We start from the raw sequence: 15,604 nt of genomic DNA, 5'->3' as shown, positions 1-15,604 counted from the left end.
CTGTTTGTGTAAGGTCTTGAGATTTTTAATTTCAGATTAGAGCCTCATTTTAGAGGCTTTCCTCACTCACTCTTTCAAAATGGGAATATTCACATGAATTGGTGCTGCATTACCTCTTTCACGGAGTTCCAGACTGTAGCTCCTGATAAGTTGCCAATATTGTTTAGTTCAAAATAATTATGTAAATCCTCCTTTAGCTTATCCACAATGGGGTTTTGAAGCAGTGTATTAGGATTTAATTTCCATTATATTATTTTAGCTTGGGAGTTTAGCAGCTGTAAAGTGGCATTACAGGTGCAACAGCCCTGCCTGCAGTTCCCAGTCACTAGTATTCTGCTTCCCACAGTAGAGGCAGAACATAGTCACTGTGGCTAGTAGCCATTGATAGCCTTATTGTCCTCAAATAATTTTTTAAACCTTCTTTTAAAGCTATCCAAGCTGGTGGTCATTGTTCAATATGACTGGGGGGAAAACACAATCTATTATAAGAATTTGTGGGAGCATCACAAAAAAAAGATGCGGAATAGACGGTGCAAAACATAACATGCATGGATTAAATTTTGTTTTTCAGGTTTCACTTAAGGAAAAACAAGTCCTACAGCTCTGAGTCCTAGTCTTTCAACTGCATTTCCCCCTTAATCCCTTTGGAAACTTTGCAGCAAACAGACAATGTACTATTCAATACTGAGGTATCATATTATTCTTACGAATAATATGTTTGTCTATGGCTGCTGCTCTGAAGACCCAGAGTTCCTGGCTCTTTCTCAGATTTAATTCTGAAGGTAAACATCCTAATAATAAGCATCCTAGTAATAACCATCCTTAGAAGAGACAATCTGAGAACAATCTGATGCTGTGTAGTTACATGCAACATCTAATACAAAATGAACCCTCAAAGACATTTCCTTCCAAAAGGATTAAATTACAAGGCAGGATCAGAATAACATTTCCAGTGGCCATCATGATCCATAATTCCTGTCCAATAAGTCCAGCATGCTCTGAATATAATTTTGTGCTGGATATGTTGTAAACGTATGTCCAGAGTTGTATGATTGATCATTTGAAGAACATATTCCCATAAACGGCCCTGTAACTGAATCTCTAATTCAGACATGCATTTAGTTTGGAGCTCACTTAAGATGTAGTGTGCATTAAAAAACCCCAAACATCACCCAAATTCTTCCATACTGTGCTATAATTGTGGGAGAATACATCTAGAGGTGTGCCACAGCTCACCCTGCCTGCCAGGTACGTCTTCTGTAGACTTACAACTTCTCCAGTCTCCCATTCCCCCAAAGGGGCCAGGTGACCCAGCCCCTGCTGCTTTTGAGTGGCCCGCCTGAGTCCTTATGGGTCTTTACCCTTTCTCCATATGTTGCCTCCTCCTGAGGAAAATGTTGGGCTGGATGCTATTCCCTCTCCAGGATGTGTCGGGCCTCAAAGCCTCTTTTCTTTCTTCCATACATTGGCCACTATTTTCCTGGGGACATGCACTTGACCTGCACTGCCGTCCACAGAAGTATTGGCTTAGACGTCCCCTCCCCACCACCTCCTCCTCTCCTCTCCTCTTCCTTGCAGATCCTGTGGGGCGGGCTCATTCCCTTGAGGTGCATCCAACAAGGAGGCCACAGGTTCCTGACAGCACCCCTGCCCTCATTCCCCGCAGGTCTCCAGAAAGGGCAGTTGAGCCCCCACCCCATGACCTCTGCTCTGTGTCGGAGCAACAAAGCACATCAAGCCCTGCCCCCCAGGTTGTGTTAGGGGGAGCAGTGTCCTCTTGCAGAGAGGCACAGCAGGGTAGCACTCTGGACAGATCCAGGAGACGACTGCACGCTGCTCAGGCAGGCTCTAACAAGGGGGGGACCCTCTCTAGCTGGGGGGCCCTTTTCAGCCCAAGGGCCACATTCCCTGGCCAGCAACCTTCTTGGGGCCAGTTGCCAGGGGGGCGTGGCCAGAGGCTAAACTAGGCATAGCTGCAAAGATGACTCTCTATGGCACCGCAAGGTGCCTTCCAGACATGCACATGTCGGAGGTTTTGCTCCCTTCTCTCTGTCCTTCCTCCAGGCAAGCAGGAGATGCCTTATGGCAATTCAAGGGCATGTTGGAGCCCGACAGCGGCACTCAAGGAGGGTGCAAAGCCGAGTCAGTCCAGGGTGGTGGCCTACAGAGGCCCAAGGGATGGAGGAGGCCCCTGCACCTGAGGCTCCCAGCAGACCATGCACCCCCCAGCCAATACACCCCTACCTTCACCTCATCCCCTCCACACACACACATCTCGTGGCCATTTCAAAGGAAAGCTCCTGCTCTTGAAGGGTGGCAAGGAGTGGGCTTGATGTAGTTGCTCAGCCACACTGCTGCAGCCCAGGGCGGCTTCTTCTCAACTGGAAATGTCTCTCCCCCCCCCCCCGCTGCCTAAAAGGGCACATGGAGACCAGGGACAGGAGACTTGGTTGGGTTGAGCCCCCATGGTGTGGGCTCTGGTCATTCACCCAAGGATGGCCCTCCAAAGGTACTGCTCCAGTGACGTGGAGAAAGACACTCTGGGGCGCCCAAGCCCTGCATCGCAGCTCTGCCAGAGCCAGGAGGAGCTGCGTCCTCCCCCACCCTCCTGGAAGTGGGGCGCTGCTCTGCCCGATTATCTATCCGACAGCTGTGGTGTCCCACCCGGAGCTGCAGCCTAGGCGGGGCTCTGTCCCCAGCGGCTGCTGCTTGCAGATAGGGAGGGGACCCCACCCTCCCCCGGCGCCCTCCCCAGGCGCTTGGATGGGTCGTCCTGATACCAGGGAGCAGGTGGCGGTTCCAAAGCCAACCCACCTCCTTCAAAGCAGAGACCCCGAGAGATCTCCCCACCTCCAAATATCCCTGGGATCCATGCTTGGCCTGCAGGTGTCAAGATGGCCTCTGGCAGACTCCTCCACGCCACTGAGTGGCTGGAACAGTTCAGATCCTGCACATCCCCCCCCCCCGCTGCCAGCCCAGCCCCAAGTTTCTGCTTCACCCCCCTCTGCTCAGTAAGGAGAGCAAAGGCCTTGGAGAGCCCCACCCACGAGTCCCCCAAAGCAAGGGCCCCCAGGAGATGCCGCTCTCTCAGAGCCGTCCAGCAGGCAGCTTTGCCCAAGGGCCCTTACTGCCCTCGGCAGCAGCCCCGGGTTCAAGGATACCAGCGCTGCTTATTATGGGATGCCTTCCTGGAGACCTGAACGGGGGGACTGGCTCATGTGGGGTTCCCCTGGCTCTGGTCCTGTCTTGCGGGAGGGGGCCGTGCATCAGAGATCCTTCTCGCACGGGGGCCGGCGGTGGGGCGGGGGCTTCCCACCGGGGTCTCCCAGGCCAGCGGGGTTTCCTTCTCCCCTGCCCCCACCCAGCCCAAAGAGGCGCCAGGAGAACACATTCACGCCCTGGCCTGAGCCTCTGGAGAAGGCCCGGGACCCGAGGGGGCGGGCTTACCTGTGCAGGGCCTCGCGCCCGTGCCCGTGGGCATGAAGTGGCTGGCCTGGCGGCACTGAAGGCACCAAGTGCCTTCAGTGCCAATGAATATGATGGGTTCGTCATATGCTTGAGTTGACGTTTTGATGCAGCTTCTTTTGTGCGAGCCGCCTTGAGTGGTCGCCTGCTGCAAAGGCGGGATGGAATTATTCCACATAAACAAACAAACAAATAAATGGCGCTCCAGATTTTTAAGCGCTCGAAAATGGGGCGAAGCTTTCGGGAAACAGTTGAGTAGGCTCGATCCCAGGCCTACGCTTCCCTGTGGCCCTTGCTGGGCGCAGACCCGTCGCGCTGTTACTCCCCTCCCCTCCTCCTGGTGCCCAGAAGCAGCGGCGATGGGCGGGACACTCGCCCGAAGGAGGGGCAGGAGAAGGGGACGCCCTCCCACCCTTCCTCCCCAATATAAGGGCTGCCAAGGCACTGGCCGGCACCGACGACTCTGAGCCTCCACGATGGTGCTGACTGACGAGAACAAGGCTCACGTGAAGAGCACTTGGGCCAATGTGAGCAGCAATGCCGAAGCCTTTGGGGCCGAGGCCCTGAACAGGTAAGCGCGCCCCGTCGAGCATGGCTCCCGGAGCCTCAGCGGGCGCCACCGCCGCGGCGCCTTCTCTCTCATAACGGTAGAGTTGAAAGGGGCCTCAATCGTTCGCTCTCTGTCTCCCACAGGCTCTTCGCGGCGCACCCCACCACCAAGACCTACTTCTGCCACTTCGACCTCAAGCCGGACTCGGCCCACATCAAGGCGCACGGCAAGAAGGTCGTGGACGCGCTCACCGTGGCCGTCAACCACATTGACGACATGTCCAGCGCCCTCTCCAAGCTCAGCGACCTGCATGCCGAGAAGCTGCGGGTGGACCCCGTCAATTTCGGGGTGAGTTGGTCCCTCGCTCGCTTTCCCCGAGGCAGGCAGAGCCCCGGACAAGGGCCGCCTGCTCCGCTCCCCTCCCTTCGGGCGGGCCCTCAGCCTCCGCTCTAACGCCAGCGCCGTCCTTCTCTTCCTTCCACAGCTGCTGGCCCACTGCATCCTGGTGACCATCGCGGCCCACAACCGTGGCTCCCTAAACCCCGCGGTATACCTCTCCCTGGACAAGTTCTTGAGCCGCGTGGGCGCCCTGCTGATCGCCAGGTACCGCTAAGCCGCAGGAGCCCGGCGGCCGGCCAGCCCGCCCGGAGAAGCAGGAGACGGAGGCGCCCCCTCCCTCAAAATGTCCCCCAGCCACCCTCTCCCCCACCAGCAATAAACCTCTTGGCTGCTTCCAATGCAACGTGGTGCTCAGGCGTCTCTTTGGAGGGGGGCTGGGTTCGCACTGGGGGAGGGCTCCGAGCTTCGAGGGCCCCCTTGGCAGCTCTTCCGTCGGCCACTTCAGGGAAGGGAACTGGAAGGCAAGCAGCCCTGCTGAGAGTAGAAAAGGGGTGGGGGGCGGAGTGCCTGCCCCGCTGCAGTCCTTCGTTTCTTTACTTGTCCGATTTCTTACCTGCCCTTCACCAGAAGGTCCACAATAAAATTAATCCTACCGCTGTGAAAGCAAGTAAGCCCTTCCAGCCAACGCTGGGATCCCACTCAAGATGGGGGGGGGGGCACAAAACACAGTACCTTAACTGTCAAGGGCTGGACACAGAGAGGCCTGTTCAGGTGGCAAAAGCTGTGCAGTGCAGATGCCAGCGGGGGCAGAGGGAGTAAGTTGCACAACTGAGGCCACCCCAGAGTGCCCTCTTCTGGGCTGCCCTACCCTGCACTTCTGAGGGTAACAGAACTACCCAGGCCCTTCCAGATGAAGTGCACCGCAACAGGCAAGGCTGGTGCCAGAAGTCCTTTGGTGCGCCTTGAACCCGGGGCTGCTGCTAAGGGCACAAAGGGCCCTTGGGCAGAGCTGCCTGATGGACGGCTCTGAGAGAGCGGCAGAGCCAGCGCAGGTGAGGGTTCCATCCCAGCGGCATCTCTTGGGGGCCCTTGCTTTGGGAGACTCGTGGGTGGGGCTCTCCAAGGCCTTTGCTCTCCTTACTGAGCAGAGGGGGGTGAAGCAGAAACTTGGGGCTGGGCTGGCAGCGGGGGGGGGGGGGATGTGCAGGATCTGAACTGTTCCAGCCACTCAGTGGCGCGGAGGAGTCTGCCAGAGGCCATCTTGACACCTGCAGGCCAAGCATGGATCCCAGGGAGGTGGGGAGATCTCTCGGGGTCTCTGCTTTGAAGGAGGTGGGTTGGCTTTGGAACCGCCACCTGCTCCCTGGTATCAGGACGACCCATCCAAGCGCCTGGGGAGGGCGCCGGGGGAGGGCTCCCTTCCTATCTGCAAGCAGCCGCCGGGGACAGAGCCCTGCCTAGGCTGCAGCTCCGGGTGGGACACCACAGCTGTCGGACAGATAATTGGGGAGAGCAGCACCCCACTTCCAGGGGAGTATGTGGGTTTGTGGACCCCTAAGGAAGCAGCAACTCATGGGTGAGAGCAACCAAAGGCCAGCCCTGTCAGAATGCTGAAGCACCCCTCAGCACTGGCATAGAGAGATGGGAGATGCCAGCCGGTTGCTTAAGCATCTGCATGAGGACCCACATGGGAAAGCAGTGCTCTTCATGTATCCCATGGGGGTGAGCAAGTATAGCTGTCAACCTTCCCACCCCCAGATCAGCTTCATGACAGCTGCTTCTGTCAGGAAAGCAGGTAGATTCTGTTAATTAAGAAGACCTTCAAAGGAAAAGCAACGCAAGGCAGAGAGAAATGCAACAGCCTCCTCTGTCCAGAATTGCTGCTCTTTGAAACAGCATGTAGACTTTTCTAGAAGCTAGTGGCAAGGCCACATATTATAGGGCTGTGTCACTGTGAAAAGTGAGTGTCTACACAAGATGCACCATAGTGCAAGTATTAGGCAAGCTGAAATTAGCTAGGAGCCACTTTCATAGTGACAAGGCAGAGCAGCCAAGACAAAAGCTACGGTGCCTAAAAATCTCATTATGTGCAACTTGCACCTAATACACAGAGCTGCTAAACAGCCACTTTGCATCTTGAGTAGACCATGCTCTCTAAAGAACAAGAGTTTCCATTTTCCAGATCTTCCACAAGATAGTGCAAAAGAGTATCCAGTACAGGAAAACAGTTTAATATACAATTGATTACAGATCTGCAGTAACAAGTCAAAGAGAATGTGTATAGTTACCTTCTATATACATACAGTATTTAACACAGTTTTTCATTTGTGTGTTCAGAGCCAGACATATGCAGACTATTTACAATTAAGCTACTGTAGTGAAACACCACCTTCCCCACCCCCAGCAAACAAAAACATAACTTGGGGAAGCCTTTGCCTCACGCTCCTCTTTTCCCCGGGGAGGACAAACAAAACAGTGTCAACTAGTGCAGCGAACACAGAAAAAGAGGGATTATTTTCAGCTCACACTCATCAATTAAGGGGCATTTATTCATCAACACCAATACTGTACGGAGGCAATTTTCCAGGAAAGCCTGTCTTAATGGCGGACCAACAGCTGATAGGCACCTGAAGAAAAATACTGTTTTTACAAAATGAAACAAGTTTCAAGTTGATTTCATCTTTTACCTCTTCCTAGTTTCTCAGCACACCAAGTTAAAGTGATGAAAAACAGGAAAGGCTCATGCATATCAAATACTGAAGTGTTGCATAGGCTGCCTAAAGGCTGGCACCCTCCACCCCACCCCCCAGGAAATAGCAGTTTATTTAACACAATGCTAACGTTCAGGGCCACTAACAGTATTTAAAAACTAAGTAACATTATAAATACAACCATATAAGTGTAAAATAACCCTGTAGATAGTGGTGAAGAACACCAGAATGACTCTTCTTGGATGGTTTGCAGCCAATGCTCATTCTCCACTTGTATGAGCCTTCTTCAAGGGAGAGCCAAGCTCCAAAGGGTCAACCACGAAGACTCCCTGACCCCGCCCCCCACTGATGACTAGGGCATATATAAAAACCAAATGGGTTACTTTGGGTCAGCCAGGAAGGTAGCAATGGGTATGGGGTGGCTGCCTCCCAGGCCAACTGTTGACCCATCAAGGCAGAGGCCTTTGCCCTGTCCTGCTCAGTGATTATTTTAAAGCGGCCCTTCAAGTATGCAAAGCCCAAGCCAGTGAGAGATTTTATATGGTATTGCCATCAAAAGATGGAGTTGGCTTTAAAACATCCAGTCCTGAGAAGGGCCATGCTCCCCCTTAATGGCAATAACTGAAGGGTACAACCTCAGTGACTCCAGAACTCTGACCAAGCCTTCAGCATGTAGCGAATAGGCATCCTTTACAGTAAACAGGGGGGGGGGGAGTCGACTTATTGAGCCTGCAACTGTGTCTGTTGCATTTGGGCTCCCTGCACCCAGCTTGTTAAGGCTTTGGGCTTTTTATTACTTCTGTTCTTCCTTATTACTTTGAGGCTAAAACTTTAAAGCGAATGTCCCAAAGAATAGTTTGGAGCCCTTGGTTTACACTACTGCAATATTTTTAGGAAGTCAAGTTTGGCTATGGCTACGGCAGAAGCAGGACGCTGCGCCAGACTGGCACGGGGATAGCACAACTCGAGTTGTGCAGAGGAAGGCAGTGGTGCCGCTGTGGGGCATAAATCAACCATTACTAACACACAAGATTCACCAGTCATAGACCTGTTTCTAAGAGCAGTACCAATTGCCTCAGAGTGCCAGGAAGCACCTAAAAGAAAAGCCTTCTGCTATAATGTTTCTCCCTAGGTAAAGGGGCCCCTCAAATTGCAGATACAAATATTAGGACAAAAAAATGGCACCAGTAAAGAGGCAGCAAAGAGCTTTGTCACACTCCAACCAGGCCTGCCTTCATGTCAGGCCAACAAGAACTGCTCATGTGCCTGCCACTCTAAACTGAGATGGGATATGCACCAAGAATGCCTCTATGGGAACATGCAGACACTCCCGGTGGCTGCCTTTCAGCTCATGAGAAATAGAAGGTTTTTGTTATACACTCCATCAGCATTGCCATTGCCTTGACTACTGAAGACTGCAGGGCAGTGTACAAAGAGGAAAGGCTGCTAAGAGTGGCCCAAGCCCCACAGGTGACATTTCCTCCATCTTACACATCCCCAATCCTCATAGATATCCCTTTAGCAATGGAAAAGTATGCTTGCCTGTGTTGTGGAAGAGGAGCCATCGTTTTCAGTCTTAATCATGCTCTATTAGAAAGCCAACTGACAACAAACCTCAGGTGACAACAGGGGAAAGAGTTGTTGTTGTTGGAGTAGCCAAGAGCATCCACGTGGGTGCACATGCAGGGGAAAGGAGGGAAAGTAAAGGCATCCTAAACATTCTTCCCAGACATTAAAGGTACTTCACGTCATTAGTTTGTGGGATTGAGGCAGGCCTAAACGGAGGCAGGTGATTAAATTTTAAACATCTTCTTTACTACTTTAAGGCCTTCGGCACAACAGGAAAACAGAGCTTGTTTGCTTTGGGGCATTTTCTTGTCTATCCTAAAACTTTGTTGATGAAGAGTTGGCAGTGGAAGACAGCCTTGTGCAAGACAGAAAACCTGGCCTCCTTGCCCCCCTCCCCTTCAACAACTACTTCCGCCCTCATGCTACCTCCCATCCCTACTCAGTAAGTATCTGTTTCTAATGAATGCAGCCCTTTCAGTGCCAAGTCAATTGGCATTATTAGCTCCAGAGCCCTGGAAATAAGGCTGCTGCTGATATAACCCCAAATGATCCCAGCCGCATCCCTGGCTCATGTTCAGTCCACAGAGTAGCTACCTCCTTTGCATCTCATTACTTGCTACCTCACCGTTTAGTTACCCACATCAGGTTTGTGTATACATTTCTTCCTGCCCACATGCAACATTCGCCTCTAGTCTTCAGGAATTTCATTTCATCTTATTGCTACCAGTGTAGCACTCCTGTTTATTGCTATAATTTTAGGCATGGCATGAGGAACCTGCCCCCCCCTCGATGTTGCTGGGGCTCCATCAGTCATGGCCAATGGGCAGGCATGATGGGACATGGAATCTAGCAACAGCTGAAGGGCCCCACAGGTTCCCCGCCCCTGCCCACATGGAGGCCCCGGATACAGGCAACAATCCTTTGCGCCCAGGTGGCAGGCAAGCACTAGAGAGCTCCCAGATACCTGCATTTACATCTTTTGCCTGGCCAAAAAAAAACCAAACTTTTTGGGGAGGTACATGAGAACCCAATGAGATGCTAGATAGTAGCAGACAATGTGGCATTGTCTCTGGATTGGATAACCTTGATTTTGAGCACCCATGTCTTCACACCAAGAGATGCTGAGATGTTACTATTTCTGTATCCATGTCTGTTGGTGTGATGAGTTCTGTGATGAATTCCAGGAACCACAAAGCTGGTATGTGGTGCTGTAGGTAGAATGGTACCCTCTTGGTTGAAAGGACAGAGAAGACTTCTTGCAGGGCTTGCTGCCATCCTTTTTGAGTATGAAAGGCAAAGCCTTCTTGTCCTTGGTTTCCACTAGGTGATGGTCTAAGGACTTGCCCAAGAGTTGCCCCCCCCCCGAGTATGGAAGAACAGATAGGCTGGCTTTGGAGTGCGGGATCTACTTCCCACTGCTTGAGCCACATATTGAGTCTTACTGCCACAGAGTAGCACAGGGAGCTGGCTGACGACTGAAGGCTATCTATAGAGGAGTCTGCCAGGAACTCAGCTGTTTCGGCCAGCTTGTTCAGTCTCCTCCCTGACTTGTTTTGCCTCCAGGGGGCCCATTGTAAGTTCCCTGGCCCATTTAACCGCAGCCCAGGCTAAGAAGACATTAGCTGCAGAGGACCTCATGGACAGGCCTGAAGCTTCACAGGGACATGTTAAAGCTACATCACTGCCTCTGTCACTCTGGTCAGTGAGCATCCCCCCCCCCGGAACAGCCCTTAGGGCACATATTGGCTCATCATGGGCTGGGCCTTGAAGCTATCCATTACAGCGGTAGGTAAGCCAAAGAGGTTGCTGGATGAGTGAGGGGCCCTGGGCTTGGGCGGATGTTCCTATTCCTCTCTCACAATGTCCCTGAAAAGTGTTGGAAGTGGAATGGTGATGTGTTGCTCCCCTGGATCTGGAAAAAAAATCTGATGGTCCCAGCCTTGGGGGGGGTGTCCTGCTGTAGGGAGGCCATGGGCTTCTGAGACAAGGATTGGGTACAAGTCCAGAATAAAGCCTGTTAGGCATGTGGAAGACAGGGAATCACCCTCTGAGAGTTCCCACTCCTTCCTCCCACCCTGATCCCAAGAGGAAGTGGATGGAAGGCAGCTGCCCTCCCTCGGGGAATCCACACTGAGGGACGGATTACTGGCGGCTGAGGGCCTCGGAGCTGGAGGCACGACTCTTGCGCTTGCCCAAGGCCCCTCCAAAACAAGCCTGGCACAGCAACGTGGCTACCACTCAAAGAGGAGGCACGGCACCTCAAATCTTTGTTGAGTGGTCTGAAGTCCAGAGGGCAAGGGGCCAATCCCCACTTTCCCCAATGACCCCAGCAATTCTGGTGAAAAGAGCACTGGGGTGAACCACAGGAAGGGCCTGGGACCAATCCCACCTGCCTCCACGTCCAAGTGCCTCTGGGCACCAAGCAGATCTCCTCCTCCCTTCCCACTTCTTCTAGCGAATTAATGACAGGCAAGAGTAAAAAGAGAAGGAAGCTGCTTCATTTGAAAAGATGAGAAGGAATTTTGCCCCTGTATCCCTTAGAGACACAGGAACAAAATGAAGATGCTGTTAACTCGCTGGACACAGAGTCAAGACTGGAAGTTAGAAGGAGGGTACTTCCCCTTCCAGCTGGCCACTAAGATTTTTCCCCCCAAAAGTGTTTGTCATCCTATCTCCAGGAGCTAACTCTTGCCTGTATGCTCCACTGACCGAGAACAAGCTTTTCACACGCATGCTTTTCTAAGAATAAAGTATTGCCAGAAAAAGAACAAGCTACTCCCGTGCCCCCAGACCACGGGCTACAAGCACTTTCCCTCAGAAAGAACAAAATAAGATTCCAACAATTTAAGCAATTGGACACTGGACAGAGCTGGTCTCAGTAATATTCTCCCATGCCGCTGCTGCTTTTTTTTTTAATTAAGCAAATTCCTTGTGGTTTAGAAATCTAGAAACTGCCAACAATTCTTAAAACAGAGAGAGACAGTTACTAATTAAGAGGGCTGGCCCACAGCCTCTAGTGCTCTCCGTGCCAGATCCACCATGTGCCCTTATCACTGTTGGCTCTTATCAGCAACCTTAAAACGGTCCAAAGAGAAACGTTTAATGCCATCTCTGCTCAGTACGCTGCTGATGGCTTGGCAATAGCTTGGTAAGTTCAGCCGTGGGGAAAACAGCAGTTCATACTTCACAAGCAACCAAAACCAGAATCTTGACAATTACCCTCAGAGGTTACTTTCTCATTAGGCTGATGCAAGAGATATTTGCAAAGTGACACCAATCTTCTGGAAAGTCCAACTGAGGAAGGGGGCAGGGACAAACAAACAAAATTCAGAACAGCCTACTCCTACATGTCTTTATTCAGAATTATGTCCACATGGCAATTACTAGTTAGTAAATGTGCTTCAGATGGCAGCGGCCACAGTGGAGGCTAGTACAGTACTTGGGATTGAAGAAACTAAGACTGAACTTTTTTTAACTACATATTGAGAGTCATGTGACTCTGTCCTCGTAATAAAAGATGGAGCCCCATCCTGGGTGTCTGTGTCACCGAGGCCTGTGCTGGAAATTCACTATCCCCATTTTGGTTAAACCCAACCGCACCTGAAGTATTACCAAAAGCTTTTCTCTAAAGATTCACATATTACAAGACTATTCAGTATAGGTGTCAGAAATGTGTTACAGAAGACAGCATGCGGAACAGAAGAGGCCTTATGTGCTATCAAATGAAAGCCCCTTTATGATGATAAATTCAAGGGATGCCGATAATATTTGAGCAAAAAGAAACAGACATTCTGGCTATAGTTTTAAAGAAGATTAGCATGATAAAACAATAGAAGTAACCAGTTGATGAATGGTCATAGTGGTCAGAACATCTGAGATGAATGCTCCCTTTTGACTGGACCAATTTAGGTTGCAGTAAAGAAAGTGCAAGAGAAAGTGCTCTTATACCACCTAAGTTAACTCAAACCTAAAGTACTTTAACCCCTTTCAACTTGCAAAAGTGTAGAACAGTCCCCGTTCTATTCCTCGTGTGTATTTATGTGACAGACTTAGGGTTGGATGAGACATCTTTAGGTGGGTCACAAAAATTGGCTATACTAGAGACAACCCTGTTTGGTATGCACCATTCATTCAGTAATAAAACAGGAGTGAAAAAGCAAAAATATCCTTGTCAAACACAGTTCCCTGTGACTGAATCCACCCCACAAAGGGCTTCAGGCTCACGGTCTTGCTCTGCTTGTGCTTTTCAGCCCTGACCTGATTTGTCACTCTGACTTCCACTAAGGACACGTGGAGTCAAGGCAAGAGACACACCCCAGTCTTGCCTAGGTCAGTCATGCTTGGTAGTAGGAGCTCTGGTCACCTTTTGCACCAACTCTGCTTAAGGAAAGGCTGGGCTGAGTATGCAGACATGCTAAATTGGCATTTGAATTACGCCAGTCACAATCCTTACAATCACTATTGCCTCCACAAATACAGAATAATTGGCAGGAAGGGTAAAAGGAAGAGAGACAGTCACTAATCACGTATTAGTTATCTCTCTTAGGCCTGACTAGATTTAAAAAAAAGTTTCACCGGAAAGCTCAGAAGTCCCTCCTGCCAGAGGTCATAAGTGGAACACCTGAGGCCAAGATTGGCTCCGCTTTTGCTTCTGAACACCAGTCGGCCCCAATCCTCACAGAGCACAGGACTGTTGGGTAAATGGCAAGCCTCATGTCTCAGAACACACAATGGCACCTGAGTCCGATTATGACAAACAGAGCAGTTCAACTATCACCTCAGACAAGTGCTGAGCTACAAAGCAAAGCTTCTTTCTCTTCCCATAATGCCAGCCTTCCAGGAGGCTATCCCCTCTTACCTCAGGATATCTCCTTTTACTGGCTCTGTGTGTCAGTCACAGAAGGTAGATAAATGTGCATTTGTCTGTGTTTAAATACAAAAGGCTTAACATATATATTTTTTCGAGGAGCTGCAATAGCCAAAACAAAAACAAAATAGTAGTGCCGGTGAGAAACAATAAAATTGATATAACCACAGCTTATCTTTTGAACATGTTCAGATCCCCAACCTACAATCAACTTTGTGCCTCTGTACATAGACAAGTAGTCCAGCAGAGTCTATCTGAAGGCACTTGGTGTCTCCTCTCAGCTGAAAGACTGTTTCTAGGGGAGCTGGGGAGTGAGAGAGGCACAAAAGCCCTAGCGTAGCTGTGAGATTCAGTCATCAAAATGGAATCAGACAACACAGCCATTCAGCCACTCTCTCTTCTGCCCCCTCCACCAGGAGAACACAGCCAGCCGAGAAAATCTGTGTTCTTGTTGACAGAGCACACCACATAGCTCTTCAGGGTATCATACGCTCCTTGAGTTATTCAGCTTAGTCAGTTCATTGGTCTCATCAGGACCTACTGACTCACAGTCGTTTTTCTCAATGGGTTTACCAAACCTACGCCGGTCATCTGATTCTACTAAATCTTTTGGGAGCTTCTTAAAGCATGACAGCCCATCCTTGAGCTCTGAGTTAGGGACTGATACACGGGGCATCTTGTCTGAATTCTGTACAGAAGGCACCAGGTTGGTGATCTCATCAGTTGGAGACCGCCCGATGCTGCCATCCACTTGAACACGTATGTCTGGAGATATAGATAACTGGTGGTGGGGGACTATCCCATTGTCCATGCACTTGGGGTAAAGGAAGGTCTTCATCTGACCTTTGCCCTTCACATTGACTGTCCCCCTATAATCAAAATCATACCCCATTTTGTTAAGTATGCGGTAGCTCTCTTCACTCACCTGTATGCGACATTCCACTCCTGTCGTGTCCATTCTGCTGGCTATGTTCACAGTGTCACCCCAGATATCATACAAGAGCTTTGTGGTGCCAATGACCCCAGCAGTCAGGGGGCCGTGGTTAAAGCCAATTCGCAGCTTGAAATTGAACCACAGCATGTTGTTGTTGAAATCATCGACCACTCGCATCATTTCTTTGGCAAATTCGAAGAGGGTTTGCAAGTGGCTATGGGGGTTGTTGCTGTCCTGGCACTGGGAAGTGTTCAGCCCAGAAGCAGCCATGTACGTGGCCCCAATGGTTTTGATTTTCTCAATGCTGCTATAATCAGGCTTGCTCAGCAACTCATCAAAGTCCCCAATCAGTTCATTCAGGACTCTGTAACACTCCTTGCCGCCTTCATAGTTCTCCTCGTAGAACTCACTGAAGTTTACAATACTGGCAAAGATCACACCACCACTGTCATGGTTTTTAGAGTAGCTCTGTGATACTTTCAACTGCTCTGCTACATGGTATGGAATAATATTTCGCAGCAGCCAGTCAGCCTGGTCTCTCATGCTCTGGATCTTGGTGCGGTGAAGGTCAGCTTCCACGTCTCCATGGTAATGGAGACGATAATTCACTTCAAACTCACGATTTAAGAACCAAACCAAAAGGAGCAAGAGGATGAAACCCAGAAACACTTCATGGCAAATAAGGTCTGCTGGCCTCTGGTAGTCATCCAGTGTTGATCTATAGCATGGATTCTTCACAGAGCTGGGGTTAAAAAGATTTTTTTAAAAAAATATAGACACCATAAATTTTTAAAAAGTGTTTTAAAAAAAGCATTTTTATAAACTGTTTCCCCCCCTTCTTATATTCCAGTCACAAACACACTCCTTGATCTATGGCACAGGTTTCAGCATTCGGAGAATGTTATTCACGTTTAAAGTTCTAGACGCTTATGACAACAGAGACAATTCTGACAAATTGGTATGTGCAGGGCTAAAGAAGGTCCGATGCTACTCCCCCAGTGAGAAAGTGAAAGTGCAGAACGAGGCAGCAGGATTAGTGAGCCAAGCGGGAAGAGAAGAGTTTTACTTTAGGACTGCTGTGGTGGGCAAAGGGTTAAAGCTCCCCCACTGCAATCCCAGTTCAGACCCATCCCTCCTGCTATTTAGTTTTTAAAAGTTTTCAGCAGACT

General features: G+C 50.3%; 2 protein-coding genes across 5 annotated transcripts in view; one reads left to right on the top strand and one right to left on the bottom strand.

Annotated features, from left to right (window-relative positions):
- The first annotated feature begins 3,904 nt into the window (after positions 1-3,904).
- On the top strand, positions 3,905-4,757 carry LOC133371805 (hemoglobin subunit alpha-1-like). Its single transcript, XM_061599636.1, has 3 exons — positions 3,905-4,036; positions 4,159-4,363; positions 4,500-4,757. The coding sequence occupies exons 1-3, from the start codon at positions 3,942-3,944 to the stop codon at positions 4,626-4,628; spliced, it is 429 nt and encodes a 142-aa protein (XP_061455620.1). The 5' UTR covers positions 3,905-3,941; the 3' UTR covers positions 4,629-4,757.
- A 1,807-nt stretch (positions 4,758-6,564) lies between these two features.
- The window catches only part of ADCY9 (adenylate cyclase 9), a 30,495-nt gene continuing 21,455 nt past the window's right edge, over positions 6,565-15,604 (bottom strand). For all 4 annotated transcript variants that reach the window (XM_061599598.1, XM_061599601.1, XM_061599600.1 and 1 more), the window contains one exon: positions 6,565-15,177. In XM_061599598.1, coding sequence (XP_061455582.1) covers positions 13,986-15,177 — 1,192 coding nt within the window. In that variant the 3' untranslated portion in view covers positions 6,565-13,985. The remainder of the gene's footprint in view (positions 15,178-15,604) is intronic.

The sequence above is a fragment of the Rhineura floridana genome, chromosome 17 (assembly GCF_030035675.1).
Source record: "Rhineura floridana isolate rRhiFlo1 chromosome 17, rRhiFlo1.hap2, whole genome shotgun sequence".
NCBI classification, from domain to species: Eukaryota; Metazoa; Chordata; class Lepidosauria; order Squamata; family Rhineuridae; genus Rhineura; species Rhineura floridana.
This window is presented reverse-complemented; position numbering and strand designations above follow the sequence as displayed.